The sequence below is a fragment of the Theropithecus gelada genome, chromosome 16 (genome assembly GCF_003255815.1).
Source record: "Theropithecus gelada isolate Dixy chromosome 16, Tgel_1.0, whole genome shotgun sequence".
NCBI classification, from domain to species: Eukaryota; Metazoa; Chordata; class Mammalia; order Primates; family Cercopithecidae; genus Theropithecus; species Theropithecus gelada.
Window position 1 is genome coordinate 51,838,917 of NC_037684.1, and position 18,579 is coordinate 51,857,495.

The window sequence follows — 18,579 nt, forward strand, 5'->3', positions numbered from 1 at the left end:
CACTCGTGCCTTGGCCACGATCATTTTGGCCACCACGTCCCGAGCGTGCACATCGATGGTGCAGATGGTCATGATCTTCATCCTGTCGCCAGCGTTGAGGTTCCCAATGAGCAGCGTGATGAGTGCATTCAGCTGGCTAATCTGTGGGGGACAGGTGCTTTCACTGAGATGCCACGGATGCCCATGTGCACTGGGCAGTCTTGTGGCTGGGTGCCCACAGCTGCATAGGGAACACTGCCATGGTCTTGTTTACAGTAAGGAAAAACAGGAGCACCCTCGGTAGGCCCCAGCCAGGCACTGGTTTCACTGTGATGCGGCCCTGATGGGACACCTTGGAACCGCTAGCACGGACGTAGTAGAAGGAAATTCAAGGCCATGAAAGAGAGTAGATAAGAAGCAAAAACAGCTGACTTTAACACCATCCAGCAAGTCTGTATATTTTTTCATATAAATCAATTACACACACACAGTGTAGCAGGTTGCATAAGGGAACGTTGACAGTATCATGCTTGAATTGTGGAATTACAGGTAAATTCTCCTTCTTTTAAAGATGATCTTTAGTTTCTGTATTTCTAATCAAGGACTTTTTTTTTTTTTTTAAAGACTCGCAGTAGCATTTGATGATTTTGAAGTGAGAAATCAAAGTACGTATTTCTGAAGGTGTCTGTTACCTGTGGGGAGAGGTGCCTAGGGCTGCAGTGCGTGGCTGTTATTTGGCCTGTGGAAATGGTGGTTTCGTGGGGCTCAGCCTCTAACAAGAAGGTGCTGCTGGTACTCACCTGGCAGGTTTCAGACGGGCACATGGGGCCATGCACCTGCTTTTTAAACAAGTTTTAAAAACATAACTAAACGCTAGTAACGCACCTGTTTTTTGTTATAATCTTTGATAGCATTTTCATAGCCTTCCTCCAGCCTGGCAAATGCCAGGCCCACCTCGGTCGTCCACCAGATCTGGGTGCAAGTCAGGGCCACCTGAAAGTAGATGCCCCCCATTGCCCACGCAGTGAGCGATTGCTAGCACCCGCTAACACAGAAGTTCCTGCTGAAAGCTTAGACGGTTTTCCAGGGGACCACAGTTCACAGGGGAGCCCATGAACGCAGAGAAACTTGCCCCTTATCCCAGCCACGAGGCACGGCTGAGCCCCCGCCCGCCTCAGACCTGGGCCGGGTTATTTCAGCCACGAGGCACTACCGAGTCCCCGCCCGCCTCAGACCTGGGCTGAGTAGTCCAGGATCCACTGCTCCCTCGGCTTCTCTTCGTAGGTCACCACGGCCTCTGGGATTTCGTGCCGGAGGGTGGAGCACATTCGGTCCAGCACTCGATTCAGCCACACTTCCACCTGGGGACAGGAGCCACGGTGACCAAATACAGCCATATGTGCCTGCCTCTAGTTCCAGTAATTTGCTTTGTTGTAAAGAAAAACGTTTGTCGGCCGGGCGTGGTGGCTCACACCTGTAATCCCAGCACTTTGGGAGGCTGAGGCGGGCGGATCACGAGGTCAGGAGATCGAGACCATCCTGGCTAACACGGTGAAACCCCGTCTCTACTAAAAATGCAAAAAATTAGCTGGGCGTGGTGGCGGGCGCCTGTAGTCCCAGCTACTTGGGAGGCTGAGGCAGGAGAATGGCGTGAACCCGGGAGGCGGAGCTTGCAGTGAGCCGAGATTGCATCCCTGCACTCCAGCCTGGGCGACTGAGCGAGAGACTCCGTCTAAAAAAAAAAAAAAAAAGAAAAAGAAAAACGTTTGTCATCATCTTCATCCCAGGGGCAGACGTGTCAAGGATTTTACAGAGCTGTAACAGTGACACATCTTTTTTTTTTTTAAGACGGAGTCTTGCTCTGTCGCCCAGGCTGGAGTGCAGTGGCACGATCTTGGCTCATTGCAAGCTCCACCTCCCAGGTTCACACCATTCTCCTGCCTCAGCCTCCTGAGTAGCTGGGATTACAGGCGCCTGCCACCACGCCCGGATGATTTTTTTTGGTATTTTTTAGTAGAGATGGGGTTTCACTGTGTTAGCCAGAATAGTCTCGATCTCCTGACCTCATGATCCGCCCACCTTGGCCTCCCAAAGTGCTGGGATTACAGGCTTGAGCCACTGTGCCTGGCCACACCTTTTGTTTTTAAATTGAGATAGGGTCTCACTTTGCTGCCCCGGGCTGCTGTGCAGTGGTGCAGTCACGGCTCACTGTAGCCTCCACTTGTGGGCTCAAGTGATGCCTCCACCTCAGCCTCTCAAGCAGCTGGGACTACAGGTGTGCACCACCACACCCGACTAGTCAAAGACTCACTTTAAAAATGTGGCTGGGGGCTGGGCGCAGTGGCTCACGTCTGTAATCCCAGGACTTTGGGAGATTGAGGTGGGTGGATCATCTGAGGTCAGGAGTTCAAAACCAGCCTGGCCAACATGGTGAAACCTCGTCTCTACTAAAAATACAAAAATTAGCCGGGTATGATGGCAGGCGCCTGTAATCCTAGCTACTCTGGAGGCTTAGACAGGAGAATCACTTGAACCTGAGAAGTGGAGGTTGCAGTGAGCCAAGATGGTGCCACTGCACTCCAGCCTGGGTGATAAGAGTGAAACTCTGTCTCAAAAACAAACAAACAAATAAACAAAAAACATACCCACAAGTAACTGCTACTGGGAGAAAAAAACCCTCAAGAGGATATGAAGGTAGATTCTTTTTTTGGAGATGAATTTTTTGGAGACTAAGTCTCGCTCTATTACCCAGACTGGAGTGTAGTGGTGTGATCTCGGCTCACTGCAACCTCTGTCTCCCAGATTCAAATGATTCTTATGCCTCAGCTTCCCGAGTACCTGGGACTACAGGTGTGTGACACCACACCTGGTTAATTTTTGTATTTTTAGTAGAGACCGTTTCGCCATGTTGGCCAGGCTTGTCTTGAACTCCTGACCTCAGATGATCTGCCCACCTTGACCTCCCAAAGTGCTGGGATTACAGGCGTGAGCCACCGTGCCCGGCCAGATTTTTCCCGTTAGCTGTAAGTACGGTGCAGGCGGGCCTCACTGTGGTCTGCAGTTCTGTTTGTAAGGGGTAAGCCCAGGAAGCGAATCTGGACAGACGCTGTCACTGCCCCACCCACCCCATCCATGTAGAGCAGGCCACGTGTGTGCCGTGTTCAGAAAACCTGAGAAAACCTCAGGTTTTCTCAACTCGAGATTTTTTTTTTTCCTACAGCTGATTTACCTCTGCCTTGTATTTTCCTCAGGCTGATGTTAAAATGGTTTCTATTGCTTGATCAATAACTGGGTAATGAGACGGGGGAGGGGGCAGGCCGGAAGTTTTCTGACGGCAGAAGGAGCCCACCCTGAGCCGGGGGACACGCTTGCTGGGGAAGGAAGAGGCTTTGGGGACCACTCTGAGCGGTGGGCAGCGCAGCCGATTATTTTGGACAGGCGTTGGGAATTGGTGGTTCAGAGATGTGCAGCCCCCTTCAAAGCAGTCCCTTTGGCAGGTGATAAAAAAGGATTCAATGACATTAACAGGGCTTTTTTTTTTTTTTTTTTTTTGAGACGGAGTCTCACTCTGTCACCGAGGCTGGAGTGCGGTAGCATGATCTTGGCTCACTGCAACCTCTGCCTCTCGGGTTCAAGGGATTCTCCTGCCTCAGTCTCCCGAACAGGGCTTTTCTCCCGTCCTTTCCCCTCCCCTTTCTCCCAAAGGATACACTTGTGCTATATGGGTAAGGCTGTGCTAGAAATTCTATAAAGAGGTCAGTCCCTTAAGGGTTTTCTAGAGAGGCAGAGGAGAGGAGCAGGGGCGGGCTGGCAGCTGCACAGGGTGGTGGTTCTCCGAACGTCGCTGTCTGAGGGCATGTGCCCCAGACACAGCTGCGCCCTTGTCCTGGGTTCCCTGTGTGGCATGCCCACACACTCACCTGCCCCGAGAGGTCACAGTCCTGATCAAAATCCATGTACTCGTCCTCCTTGCTGTACATTCCCAGGCCCACCTTGAGAGGTTTGTCATTGGCATCGAGCTGGAACTTTAGTTTACACAGGCTATCAAAGAGTTTGGACAGGTGGCGGCTCACCTGGGTGGAGGGGAAAAGCCGGAATTATGCAACGGGGGATTTGAAAGGCACGTGCATGGCTCAGGCTTTCTGTGGGTGGTCTTAGGCATTGTTCTTTTTGGCATATACGCCCCGTCTTTGATCAACGTTAACTAAACATGGCTAACTCAACAAAAGGAACCAGCAAAGACTGCTCTGAGTCAGGACACAGAAACCAGGCCAGGAACCGCAGTCCTTCTAAGCCAAATATCCATTCTGGGAGATTTCTTTTCGGCCGGGCACGGTGGCTCACACCTGTAATCCCAGCACTTTGCGAGGCCGAGGCAGGTGGACCACGTGAGGTCAGGAGTTTGAGACCAGCCTGACCAACATGGAGAAACCCCATCTCTACTAAAAATACAAAATTAGTTGGGCGTGGTGGCGCATGCCTATAATCCCAGCTACTTGGGAGGTTGAGGCAGGAGAATCACTTGAACCTGGGAGGTGGAGGTTGTGGTGAGCCTTTGCACTCCAGCCTGGGCAACAAGAACCAAACCAAACTCCATCTCAAAAAAGATTTCTTCTTTTTGAGAAGGTTCTGTCCCAGGTTCCAAGCCACACACTCAGTCTATTCTTGCATATCCCTTCTTCTTGGGTATCCTCTAACCTCTTCCTGTGTATCCTCTAACCTTATGGTCAAAATAAAATACAGGCACTTTCCCTTCACCTTTTTTTTTTTTTTTTTTTTTGAGACAGATTCTCGCTCTGTCACCCAGGCTGGAGTGCAGTGGTGTGATCTTGGCTCACTGCAACCTCTGCCTCTCAGGCTCAAGCAATTCTCATGCCGCAGCCTCCTGAGTAGCTGGGATTACAGGTGCGCACCACCATGCCTGGTTATTTTTTGTATTTTTAGTAGAAATGGGGTTTCACCATGTTGACCAGGCTGGTCTCAAACTCCCGACCTCAAGTGATCTGCCTGCCTGGGCCTCCCAAAGTGCTGGGATTACAGGTGTGAGCCACTGAGCCCGACCTCTTTTCTCTTTTAGAAGAACCTCAAGGAGGCACCTGTTCCTTGCTCTTGGGACCCTGAGATTTACTAGCTGATTGGAGGATGACCCAATGAGAGGTGTGCCTTTCGGAAACAGTGTCTTACTAGGCCTCTGGCATATGACCCATTTTCTAGGAGGGGAAAATGAGGTACAGAGAGGCAAATTAACTTCTCCAAAGCCAGGCCAAGTGCAGAGCAGGATGTGAGATGAGTCCCGCCACGTTTCTGCCATGACTGGGGACCCCAGGAGAGTTTCTGGTGCAGAGGGCCTCCTGGAGATGATAGAGCGTGTCCAGGGACACTGTTACCCCATCCTAGGGCAGTTCAGGTAGAGGTGCCCGCCTGGGGTCTGCCATGATGTTGGCTTAAACTCCAGAATGCAGGGGGCCCCGCCTACCTCCACGGGGTCATTGCCATTGGAGAGAATGTCCAGGAGGTCAGCCGAGGAGACAAAATAGAACCTGGGGAAAGCCAGTCTCTTCGTCTCTAAATACTCTGACAAAGCTTTTTCACACATGGCCAAGCTGGGAGGAAGGAAGGAAAGGAGGCCGGTGACCCCACTCTGTAGGGACGTCTGCCGCCCACCCTATCGGCACAGGGAACTGGTCATCCTGGAGATGCCTGGATTGCTGTTCACAGACCCGGTTTAATTCAGAACCTCCTACCAGAGGCTCTCATTTCTTTGCCATCCCCTGATCTTGTGGGCACTCCTAGGCAGGAGGGAGCCTCATTTATTCTCTGGGTCACTGCTTCCTTCAAGGCCAAGGCATTGTGTGGCAGGATGAGGCCGTGGAGCGCGTGCTCCCCAGGGAAAGGGAATAGATTAACCCAGGACCTGTGGTTTTGCCCTGTGCTGGCCAGCGGGCTGCACAAGACTTAGGTTCCCTCAGACTTAAGACTCAGGGAATCAGCACCACTGACTCCCCTGGTCTGGACAGGTGTGAGCCCCACCTCTTCTTCAGGGCCTCCAGTTTATCGTAGAGGCCAGGTTTGCTGGTAGCTTCCACCACGTTGGGTGTTTTTACTGCATCTTCCATCAAGGCCTGGGAAGAGAAGGGGATCGCCAAGGCATTAGGGACCCCGTTTTGTCCAACACGGTCATTTCTGAAATGCGTGGGAGCCACCGGGCTGGGCTCACCTTGAACTCCTGGTCGATGTCATCGAAGCGCTGGGAGTCCTCCGGGAGCTGGGCGCGGATGTCTTCGGAGCCAATGAAGATGCTCTCCAGGTGGCTCCAGGTTCGCTGGACCTCAAACCAGATGGAGATGACAGAGTCCGCCATGGACAGCTTCTGCTGCCAGCTCGTCACCTCCTTCAGGAAGTGGGCCAGGTACTTGGACGTCATCAGGTTCTGCAGCTGTACCTGGTTGTCCTCCAGCGTCTCCACCAGCACCTCGTTGGACTTGAGCATCATGGTGCCCGTCCGCGGGTGCGGCTCGTGCTCGAATTCCATCATGCTCCAGGTACTGTCCAGGGCTTTCAGCACCTTTTGGGGGAAGAGAAAAATAAGGTCACTGAGCATTTGGCCTGCAAAGCTCAGGCAGGACCCAGAGTTCCCAGGACGTAGACTGAAGCTTCATGATCAGAAAGCAAAAAGACTCAAACCAACGTATTCACAGGAGCCAAAGGCAGATCCAACCCGAACCTTCGTACCCCGATAACGGATGAATGTGATGTCTGTCCACACAATGGAACATAAGCCACTAAAGGAATGAGGTACAGACACCTGCCACAACGCGGATAAACCTGAAGACCTTAGGCTGAAAGAAGCCACATGCACAGACCACATAGCACATGTGAAGGAGTTCAGAATGTGCCACCCCAAAATATGCCATCCTGCAATTGATGATTTCGAGTCAGAGGCACTTGAAGGGCAGCAGATGCAGGAATCTCTGAGCCTCATGCTGTTCCTGGGAAGCAGGAGATGCAATTCCCAGGTGAATGATGCTCTTCTGATACCAGAATGAAATGATCATTCTCATCACAAGGATGGGAAGTCGAGGCGGAAAGAATCCTGTCCGCTCAGAACTTGTTAGAATAGCTCTCGCCTTCCAGCCTCTCACACAGATTACTTTTCTACAACTTCCTCTTTCTGCAACTCAGTACTTAAGTGTTCAACACTAACTACGTTAGAGTCAGGAAGTCTTCCTTTCCTCCCGTAAAACAGAAAACTTGGATTAAATAATTTGCATACTTTTCTCCTCTTGATCTGTCTTACGTCAATGGAATTCTCAGACCCAGCTGGGAAAAACTCTAAAAGCATAGAGTGAAAGTGCTGCCTCCTCTACCTATGATGTCGTTCCTATGAAAGTGTGGAAGAGGGGGATCTATACAGGGTGAAAGTGGATTAGTGGTTGCCTAGAGCTGGAGATGGGGACACGTGAGAAGAAAGGGGTAGGGGATGATGGCTAAAGGATGTGGGTTTCTTTCTGAGGTGATGAAAATATTCTAAAGTTTGTTAATTCTATTTTTTATTTTTATTTTTTAAAAAATTATAATTTTTTTTAGGGACAGGGTCCAGCCCAGGCTGGAGTGCAGCAGCGTGATCACAGCTCACTGCAGCCTCCATCTCCTGGGCTCAAGTAATCCTCCCACTTCAGCCTCCCAAGTAGCTGGGACTACAGGTGTGTGTCACCATGTGCCCTGCTAATTTTTTTTTTTTTTTTTTTTTTTTGAGATGGAGTCTCACTTTGTCACCCAGGCTGGAGTGCAGTGGCACGATCTTGGCTCACTACAACTTCCACCTCCCAGGTTCAAGCGATTCTCCTGCCTCAGCCTCCCAAAGCGTTGGGATTACAGGCATGCGCCACCACGCCTGGCTAATTTTTGTATTTTTAGTAGAGACGGGGTTTCACCATGTTGGCCAGGCTGGTCTCAATCTCCTGACCTTGTGACCCGCCCACCTTGGCCTCCCAAAGTGTTGGAATTACAAGCATGAGCCATCGTGCCCGGTCCCCAGCTAATTTTTTTAAGTTTATTTTTTTGTAGAGATGGGGTCTGCCTCTGTTGCCCAGGCTGGCCTTGTCTTGAATTCCTGGACTCGAGCGATCCTCCTACCTCCCAAAGTGCTGGGATTATAGGCATGAGCCCCCACCCTCTGCTGTTTAGTATGTGCTGATTACACACTTGTACCTCTGCTAAAAGCCATTGTACACTTTAAACAGGTGAATTGTATGGTATGTGAATTATACCTAATAAAGGTTTTGTGTGTTTTTCTTTTTTTCTTTTTAAGCAAGCCAAAATGTGACAATTCAGACTCACAAAACAGGCTGAGGAGAGAGATTTGAACCGCAAAAGGCGTTTTCCTGGATACTGGAACTGCCGGTAGCCAGTGGCACATTACAAGTTCAGGTACCAGCTGGGGGCCATCCCCCACCCGTCCCCGACCCTCCCCTCAGCTCGGAGTCAGAGGAAAGAACTGACGTCCGTGGAGGAGTCAGACAGGACCACAGACGAGGATGCTGGAGGCAAAGGAAATGAGAATTCTGGTTGTTTACAAAATGTCCCAAACTATTGCGTGTATGGGGCGGGCACAGTTATAGCCAGGAATTGGGTTTCCTAAGAAAAATTCCAGAAGTAGGCTGGCACGGTGGCTCACGCCTGTAATCCCAGCACTTTGGGAGGCCGAGGTGAGCGGGTCAGTTGAGGTCAGGAACTCGAGACCAGCCTGGCCAACATGGTGAAACCCCGTCTCTACTAAAAGTATGAAAATTAGCTGGGCATGGTGGTGCACGCCTGTAGTCCCAGCTACTTGGGAGGCTGAGGCAGGAGAAATTGCTTGAATTCGGGAGGTGGAGGTTGTGGTGAGCCAAGATCGTGCCACTGCACTCCAGCCTGGGCAACAGAGAGACATTCTGTCTCAAAAACAATAAAAAATAATAAATAGATTCCAGAAGTATTTTTTAAGATTTGTCACGGGTTGGGTAAGAAAGGCCCCCCAGACTTCCCTTGAGTGCCATGGGGCTGCGGGACCCATATGAATGAGACCTCCCTGGGTGCTCTCAGTACAGGGGCAGTTTCAGGCTGATCCCACGTGGCACAGACAACGCTGCCAGCACCGCCTACCTTTTCCATGCCGGACTCTTTCACGGCCTTGTCCACGATGTTGCGGACCTCATCCTCGTAATTGTGGAGGTTCAGCTGCAGTAAATCTGCCAGGGTTGTCTCTTCTGACATTTTAAATTTCACCTAAGGGAAAAAAACCAGGCATGATTCATGTCAGGTCATTTGGACTCTGAAGTGGGCGGACGTCACCCTCCTTCACGGAGAGCCGCTGCCAGGGCGCGATCCCGGGCTGCTGGAGGGAGGGAGGCGAGCTCTACACTGCCATTTTCAGCTCTGGGACTTCAGGAGGTGACTTCTCCAAGCCTCACCTTCCTTCCCTGTAAAACCGTATAATAGCAGAACCCATCCGCACTGGGCAGAATTGTGGCCCCCCCAAAATTCACGTCTACCCAGAACCTTCGCATGTCACCTTATTTGGAAATAGGGTCTTTGCAGCTACTAAGGATCTTGAGATGAGTTCATCCTGGATTTTCCAGTGAGACATAAATCCAGGGCCAAGTGTCCTCATGACAGGAAGGAGAGGGAGATCTGAGTCACACAGGAAACAGGGCCTTGTGGAGACTGAGGCAGAGACGGACATGATGCAGCCACAGGCCAAGGAATGCCTGGAGTTCCCAGAAGCCGGAGGAGGCAGGAAGGACCCTCCCCCGGAGCCTTTAGAGGGAGTGCAGCCTGCTGACACCCTGATTTCAGAGTCCTGGCCTCCAGCACTGTGACAGAACACATAACACAGGTCTGCTTTTTTTTTTTTTTTTTTTTGAGTCGGAGTCTTGCTCTGTCACCTGGGCTGGAGTGCAGTGGCGTGATCTCGGCTCACTGGAAACTTCACCTCCCTGGTTCAAGCGATTCTTTTGCCTCAGCCTCCCAAGTAGCTGGGACTAGAGGTATGTACCACCACACCCAGCTAATTTTTGTATTTTTAGTAGAGACGCGGTTTCACCAAGTTGGACAGGCTGGTCTCAAACTCCTGAACTCAAGTGATCCACCTGCCTCAGCCTCCCAAAGTGCTGGGATTACAGGCGTGAGCCACCGCGCCCCCGGCTAGGTCTGTTTGAAGCCTCCCAGTTTGTGGTCCTTTGTCATGGCAGCCCCAGGAAGCGAATCCACCACCTCTGGCAGCTGCCGCGTTCCTAATAGGCAAAGCACTCTGTGGCAGTGGCCGAATCACAGGTACTGTTACTCTAGTACCAACATACCAGGTGCTTGTCAAGTGCTACCACTTCCCAAATCGCTTCCACGTCCCTTGTCTAATATTCTTCTTGGTGTCACATAGTCAGATGTTTCTGAGCATCGATTCTGAGCCCACCATGGAATTTTAACCAATGATGGAACCTCGCATCTCTAATCACATTTGGGGACATATCCGCCCGAGGCTCACCAAGACCTCAGCTGTGCCCAGCTCCTTTCATGGAGATATTTAGCTGGTTTATCACCGCCCAAGCGTCTCTCCCAGGGCACTTGGATGGGGCACATGAGCCTGTTGCCAGGCATCTGGGAAATCTTTTGTCTCAACACACGAGAGGCACCCCCAGGGACTGGGTCCCAGACACCCGGACACAGAAATCCCTAGGGAGCAAGTGGGTGCCCCTGTGCCCTCAGGGTGGCCTGCATAACTGGGTTTGCTTTTCCCTCCTTAGGCCTAGGGAGCAGCAAGAAGGGCCCTGGACAGTGTGATGGGGGTGGAGTGGGAGCGTCTAATGCTCCTTCTAGGTGGGCGCCCTCCTGGGCTGGCCGGGACCTAATGAGAGATGGAGGGAACAATTTGGCCCCATTCTCCTACTTCCTGCATAGGTAGGGATCTCTTGGGAAGCCGTGGGTTAAGCCTTCCCGCTGTGCGGGCTTTGGGCCACGCTGCCCTTGGTCCTTGGGGTACGTTCTCGCCGTTGTTCTTGCATTCTTTCATGCCAAGCCCCGTCCCAGCCTTTCTGCTTGTCTTCACAGTTCTCACTCCCAAGGCCCAAGCCAAACTTCACACTCACTCAGAGCTTTTCCTTCCCTTCCCCCTCCTTGAAGGTGGCACCCTCCTCTAGGTCTCGGGATCATCACTGAATATCTCCTGCGCTTGGCATTCAAACCTGATCACGAAGGTTGGCAGAATTTGCCACCAAAATATGCCACTTTGGCTTAAGGGTTATTTTGAGCTGAAGGCAGTTGAGAAGAAGCAGATACAAGAGAAGCTCTCTGCCCTCCCCCTATTTGCCTACAAGCAAGAAATAAATTTGCCAAGGAGTCCCACTGCCCCTCTACCAAGAACGATAGAAGTTACTCAATGGAGGCCGGGTGCGGAAGCTCACACCCGTAATCCCAGCACTTTGGGAGGCCGGGGCGGGTGGATCACCTGAGGTCAGGAGTTTGAGACCAGCTTGGCCAAGGTGAAACCCTGTCTCTACTAAAAATACAAAAAAATCAGCTAGGCGTGGTGGTATGTGCCTATAATCCCAGCTACTCAGGAGGCTGAATCAGGAGAATCACTTGAACCTGGGAGGTGGAGGTTGCAGTGAGCTGAGATTGTGCCACTGCACACTCCAGCCTGGGCAACAGAGTGAGACTCTATCTCAAAAAAAAAAAAAAAAAAAAAAAGTTAAGTGGTGGAGACAGCTTTAGCCCGTTATCAGCCCAGAGGAACGGGAGGAATCTACACAACGCAGCTTGCTGAAGCTCACCTCATCCTGCCGTAAAACAAAAATAAAATCCTAAGGCCCCCGAACAAATTGAATGAACCCCTGTCTCTGCTGGGGGCGTTCCAAAGTAAACCTGAAAAAGGAGTTCAGGCCATGATGGGAAGCGGGTTGGAAGACAGGCCTCATTATACCCCCCTCCCTTTGGGATTCAGGCACAGCTGACCAGCATGAACATCACACATCGATCCTAAGACTGACCAAACAGAATGTTTGTCGCAACATGATACATCACACGACAGATAGCAGGCCCTGAAATAAATCGCAGTATTTTACCCTAAAATATGTTCCTTTGACATAGTTTGAAATGGTCCTGCAAAGCTGTCTCTTTTGCAGGGGAAATCTACATTCTGTAGAGAATCCCCTTCGTCTTTCCTGGTCTTTTCCCATTTTGTTTTTTTTGAGATGGAATTTTGCTCTGTCACCCAGGCTAGAGTGCAGTGGCATGATCTCGGCTCACTGCAACCTCCGCCTCCCAGGTTCAAGCGATTCTCCTGCCTCAGCCATTCAAGTAGCTGGGATTACAGGTGTGTGCTACCACGCTCGGTTGATTTTTGTATTTTTAGTAGGGATGGGGTTTTGCCATGTTGGCCAGGCTGGCCTCAAACTCCTGGCCTCAGGTGAGCCACCCGCCTCAGCCTCCCAAAATGCTGGGATTACAGGTGTGAGCCACCGTGCCCGGCTTTCCTCTAATTAATCTGTCTCTCATCAGTCTAATTTACAGGGGCCTCAGCCAGGGAACCTAAGATGGATAGAGGAAAAATAAATTCCCCCTCCCCGCAATTGCCAGTGCTATTATTTCTTGGCTTCCTTGAGAGCGGAGGCCACGTCTCCTTTCTCTGTGTGTCCTTTGCAGCTAGGTGGGGCCTCTGCAGAGTAGCTGCTTAAAGTGGTTTTGTTCAGTGTTTGCTGAGAGTGGGGAGTGTTCCTGTTAGCCTTCTGGAGGGGTCAAGGCCAGTGCCTGCCACTGCAGGATATTCCTGGAAAGATTCAGGTGCTAAGACTCTGAGTTTCTGGGGTCATGAGGACCCCAGTGAAGCTGTTCATTTGCCCCAAACTCCCTGAGTCTTATGAACATGCAACCTGCAACCAGAACAGCCTACTTACTTTGCAGGGCCCAGTGCAAAATGAAAATGCAGGAGCTCCTGTTGGAAAATTACTAAGAATTGGCCAGGTGCAGTGGCTCACACCTGTAATCCCAGCACTCTGGGAGGCCGAGGCAGGCGAATCACGAGGTCAGGAGTTCCAGACCAGCCTGGCCAATATGGTGAAACCCCGTCTCTACTAAAAATACAAAAAAAAATTAGCCAGGTGTGGTGGTGGGTGCCTGTAGTCCCAGCTACTCCGGAAGCTGAGGCAGAAGAATCGTGTGAACCCGGGAGGCGGAGGTTGCAGTGAGCTGAGATCGCGCCACTGCACTCCAGCCTGGCGACAGAGCGAGACTGTCTCAAAAAAAAAAAAAAGGAAATTACTAAGAATTTTGAGATGGTGAAGTTGAGATGGTAAACGGAGCCTGCCCCACCACCCCCAACCAACATGGAGCCCTGTGTGACTGCACAGGTCACTTGTGCACGAAGCCAGCCCTGCCCACACTGGCTTTACCACCATTGGGCCCCTAACACCTTGGCTAGGCAGCTCAGGACAGCCCATCCTGCAGCAGGGCTGGCCACCAGGGGCGGTCCCCTCCGCCCACCATAGCGCGTGGTACCTGGGTGGCCTGCATGAGCTGCTGCCAGTGGCGTTCCCGAATGGCAGGGTTCTGCAGCTCGCTCACGGCACGCAGGGATGTGATCATGTTCTTCACGGTGTTGTCGAGTCCCACGAAGGCATCCCAGGTTTTCATCTCCTTGTCCAAAGACCTCACATCTTTGGCAAACTTCTTACAGTCTATGTCCATCTGCTCAACGTTGATATCTTTCCACTTGGTGGTCTTCCAGTCCTCGATGCTGGTATTTACCTGAAACAAAAGCACCCCGTTTCTGCTTTCACTCTTGTCAAGGAGGACTCAGGAAGACACAACCCTCTTACCTCTCCGCACCTACTCGCAGGGAGCAAAGCCCAATGAGGAATATTTAGAACGAATACCAGAGACCATTAAAGTGATTGGATACGAGAAAAAACAACCGTGGCATCCTAAAAAGTAAGATTTAAAAGTTAACAGTTGGCTGGGCGTGGTGGCTCATGTCTATAATCCCAGCACTTTGGGAGGCCGAGGTGAGCAGATCACCTGAGGTCAGGAGTTCCAGACCAGCCTGACCAACATGGTGAAATCCTGTCTGTACTAAAAATACAAAAACTAGCCAGGTGTGGTGGTGCACACCTGTAATCCCAGATACTTGGGAGGTTGAGACAGGAGAATCACCCGATCCTGGGAGACGAGGGTTGCAGTGAGCTGAGATCGTGCCACTGCACTTCAGCCTGGGTGACAGAGTGAGACTCTGTCTCAAAAATAAATAAATAAAAATAAAAGCAGTTAAAAGGCATTTTAGCAAAAGCCTGTGTCAGGGCCCTGCTGTTGCTGGCCGGGACCCAGTTTTCTTTCACTTCTCAGTATGTCCATGTGGCTTGTCTTGGTCCATGAAAGGTGAGTGATGCCTGACAATACCCAGCTTGGTGTTCCCCTTGCCTGCCTTGGCAATTACGAAGGGGCATCGCTGATTCACAGCCTGCACTGTGCAACCAGTCCTTGACAGGTAACTTCCCAGGGAACAACTGCTTGGAACTACAGTATGCACTTTGCATGAATGAGAAATACACTTTTGTTCAGTACACAGAGATTTGTGGGGCTGTTACTGCACAGTAACCCAGCTTCCACTGATAAGAATATAATAGGGCCGGGCGCGGTGGCTGACGCCTGTAATCCCAGCACTTTGGCAGACCGAGGCGGGCGGATCACAAGGTCAGGAGATCAAGACCATCCTGGCTAACACAGTGAAACCCCGTCTCTGCTAAAAATACAAAAAAAAAAAAAAAAAAAAAAATTAGCCAGGCGTGGTGGCAGGTGCCTATAATCCCAGCTACTCGGGAGGCTGAGGCAGGAGAATGGCGTGAACCCGGGAGGCGGAACTTGCGGTAAGCCAAGATCGCGCCACTGCACTCCTGCCTGGGCGACAGAGCGAGACTCCGCCTCAAAAAAAAAAAAAAAAAAAAAGGAACATAACAGAAGACACTTCATTCACAACAATATGAAACAAAACATACAAACTACTCAGGAATAACCCAACCAACAGTATAAACATGAAAATGGCTGTGAAGCTGGAAACTGCTAGGCATTGAGGGAATCAGAGATTGTTGACATGGGCACTTACAGTGGGGAAGATCTAGGCTTGAGAAACATCTGTGCTCGAGAAAGTAAAAACTGAGAGTGTTTACAAGACATTTGCCTTGAAGATACGACGATCTGAAACCTTAATCTACATAGGAGTTGATGGCTTTTTCTGGCAGGTTCAAGATTAGCCTGCATCCTATTATCATAAAATGTCTTGGCTAGTGTGTTTTGGAGAGTTTTTCTTGAATTATCCTGACTTCAAATGCTGTCATCTCCTGGGAAACGTGGATTTTATTCTCCCATCTACGCAAACAATTTTTTGTCGTGGGAAAGTGTATATCCCATTCTCTCGGATGCCACTATGTTCTGTAATGCCACTCACATAAAAGGAACTTGAGGCCGGGCGCGGTGGCTCACGCCTGCAATCCTAGCACTTTGGGAGGCTGAGGCAGGAGAATCACCTGAGGTCAGGAGTTCGAGACTAGCCTGACCAACATGGTGAAATCCCATCTCTACTAAAAAAAATACAAAAATTAGCCGGGTGTGATGGTAGGCGCCTGTAATCCCAGCTACTGGGGAGGCTGAGGCAGGAGAATCACTTGAACTCGGGAGGCAGAGGTTGCAGCGAGTGGACATCACGTCACTGCACTCCATCCTGGGCCACAGAGAGACTTTGCCTCAAAAAAAAAAAAAAAAAAAAAAAGAGACTCAAATTCAGTTAATTGTTGAAAAAGTATCAAGAGGCCTTCAATTTGTACCTTCTCTTAAGGCCTGGCTGTAAAAAAGCCTGTGACTCCAAATATGTTTTTCCCCCTATGTAAGAAATATTTTGACTCAGTATGGTCAGCATGAAGACATTTACTATAACGTAATTTAAAAATTAAATAAAAGACAGAGCATACTCTTGTATGAGAAAATGGAATACTGCCAAGAGATTAATTTCCCTCAAATGAGTTAATTCAATTCCATTTAAAGTCATAATAGCTTCCTTTTGGAGGGGAGGAAGATTTGACAAATGATTCTTTTGTTTTTGAGACAGAGTCTCACTCACTCTGTCTCCCAGGCTGGAGTACAGTGATGTGATCTCAGCTCACTGCAGCCTCCACCTCCTGGGTTCAAGTGATCCTCCTGCCTCAACCTCCCCAGTAGCTGGGACTACAAGCACATGTCACCAAACCCAGCTAATTGTTATATTTTTAGTAGAGGTGGGGTTTCACCATGTTGGCCAGGCTGGTCTCAAACTCCCGGCCTCAAGTGATCTGCCCACCGTGGCCTCCCAAAGTGCTGGGATTACAGGTGTGAGCCACCACACCAAGCTGGATTTGACAAAAGTTCATTCAAAAAAGTAAAAGAGGAAAGAGTTCAACTATTTTTGAAAACAGATGAGCAAAGAGGAGACAGAATGGCAGAAACCAACATCTGCACACATACAAAAGAAGAAATACTTGGGAAAAAGTGGCTCCATGCTTGGAGTCCAGCCTCCCTTCACACATGGAGACCTGGCCTATCCTTATCTTTCTGCTGCCTAGGAGGCCACAGAGCAGCCCACAGAGACATGATCCAGACTGCTCTTGTTTGGCAAATTCCCAGGCTCCCGAATTGCCTCTTCTTCTCCCTGAATATCACCCCTCCACAATCTACCCAAATCCCAATTTCCTCAGGGCTGTCTTAGCATCTGACCCAAACAAAAAGCCTGCTTGCATTCTTTAAAAAGTTGTGAGTTCTTTCAGTTCTGCCAAGACGGAGCAGCCTTGTTACTTCCGGCTTCTCCCTCTTACAGCTGGAAAACCTTGGACATATCACAACAAACAAGACCATGGAAGATTGCTCGTATATTGAGGAAATACTTAAGACAGTTATGTTACGGTTAAGAGGGGCAGAGGTTGGCCGGGCGCGGTGGCTCAAGCCTGTAATCCCAGCACTTTGGGAGGCCGAGACGGGCGGATCACAAGGTCAGGAGATCGAGACCATCCTGGCTAACATGGTGAAACCTCGTCTCTACTAAAAAAAATACAAAAAACTAGCCGGGCGAGGGTGGCGGGCGCCTGTAGTCCCAGCTACTCGGGAGGCTGAGGCAGGAGAATGGCGTGAACCCGGGAGGCGGAGCTTGCAGTGAGCTGAGATCCGGCCACTGCACTCCAGCCTGGGCCACAGAGCGAGACTCCGTCTCAAAAACAAAAAACAAAAAACAAAAAACAAAAAACAAAAAACAAAAAGAGGGGCAGAGGTGAGGGCAAAGAGATCTAAATGGAAGTAAGATTTCTACACTCAAAAGTGACAAAATGCTGATATCAGTGACTGTCAAACAACCACTAAGAAAACTATATAAAGTGCTATATTCAGAATCACTCTAAATAAATCAGGATGGATCCTAAAAATGTTAAAAGAGTCAAAGGACCAAGAAACAAGGGGAACAAACAGAAAACAAAATGGCAGACATAGGCTCCTAACATGACAATAATGATCTTAAATGCAAAATGGTCTAAATACATCAATTAAAAGCCAGAGACTGGCAGAGTGGATGAAAACACATGACCCAACCATATGCTATATATGAGAAACTCACTTCAAATACAAAAATACAGGTAGCTTGAAAATTGAAAAATGGAAAAAGATCTATCAGGATGAACACTAGTCAAAAACAATAGAAAAAAAAAATAGAAGTAGCGATACTAGTATCAGATAAAGCCAACTTTAGAGCAAAGAACATTCCTAGAGATGAAAAGAACATTATATAATGGGAAAAAGGGTCAACCTGTAGGAAGACAATAATCCCAAATCTGTACACACCAAGCAACAGAGCCTCGAAATACACAAAGCAAAAACTGATCGAGCTGAAAAGAGAAACAAACACATCCATAATTACAGTTGGAGAGATTTCAACACCCCACTCTCAGCAGTTTATGGAATTGCTAGACAGAAAGTTAGCAAGACTATAAAAGGACAGAACAATACAACCAGCCAACAGGATCTGACTGACACGTATAAAACACTCCGCCCAACAAAAGCCGAACACACATTCTGTTCAAGTGCCCGTGAGACATTCACCCAGACTATACCTTGATCCATAAAATAAAGCTTAATACATTTAAAATAATGAAAGTTATATACAGTGTGTTCTTTGACCATAATGGAATCAAACTAGAAATCAATAATAGAAAGACAACAGGAAAATCTCTAAACACTTAGAAATTTAAAATACACTTCTAAATCATCCATAGGTCAAAGAGGAAGCCTCAAAAGAAATAAAAAAAAGAAAACACAGAGAACTGAATGTAGTATCGAAGTATGTGGGACACAGCTAATGTAGAGAGGGAAATTTGATAGCACTAAGTGTTTCCTTTAGAAAAGAGAAAAGGTCTCTTTTTTTTTTTTTTTTTTTTTTGAGACAGAGTCTCGCTCTGTCGCCCAGGCTGGAGTGCAGTGGCCAGATCTCAGCTCACTGCAAGCTCCGCCTCCCGGGTTCACGCCATTCTCCTGCCTCAGCCTCCCATGTAGCTGGGACTACAG

At 49.5% G+C, this 18,579-nt stretch overlaps 1 protein-coding gene across 1 annotated transcript in view; it reads right to left on the reverse strand.

The window, feature by feature from the left end:
• The window catches only part of DNAH17 (dynein axonemal heavy chain 17), a 154,097-nt gene that overhangs the window by 81,767 nt on the left and 53,751 nt on the right, over window positions 1-18,579 (reverse strand). Inside the window, exons 26-34 of the mRNA XM_025361810.1 lie at window positions 13,510-13,758; window positions 9,124-9,246; window positions 6,197-6,544; window positions 6,010-6,101; window positions 5,456-5,582; window positions 3,900-4,052; window positions 1,215-1,340; window positions 865-972; window positions 10-141 (exon numbers count right to left, since the gene is read on the reverse strand). Of these exons, the coding sequence (XP_025217595.1) occupies window positions 10-141; window positions 865-972; window positions 1,215-1,340; window positions 3,900-4,052; window positions 5,456-5,582; window positions 6,010-6,101; window positions 6,197-6,544; window positions 9,124-9,246; window positions 13,510-13,758 (1,458 nt within the window). The remainder of the gene's footprint in view (window positions 1-9; window positions 142-864; window positions 973-1,214; window positions 1,341-3,899; window positions 4,053-5,455; window positions 5,583-6,009; window positions 6,102-6,196; window positions 6,545-9,123; window positions 9,247-13,509; window positions 13,759-18,579) is intronic.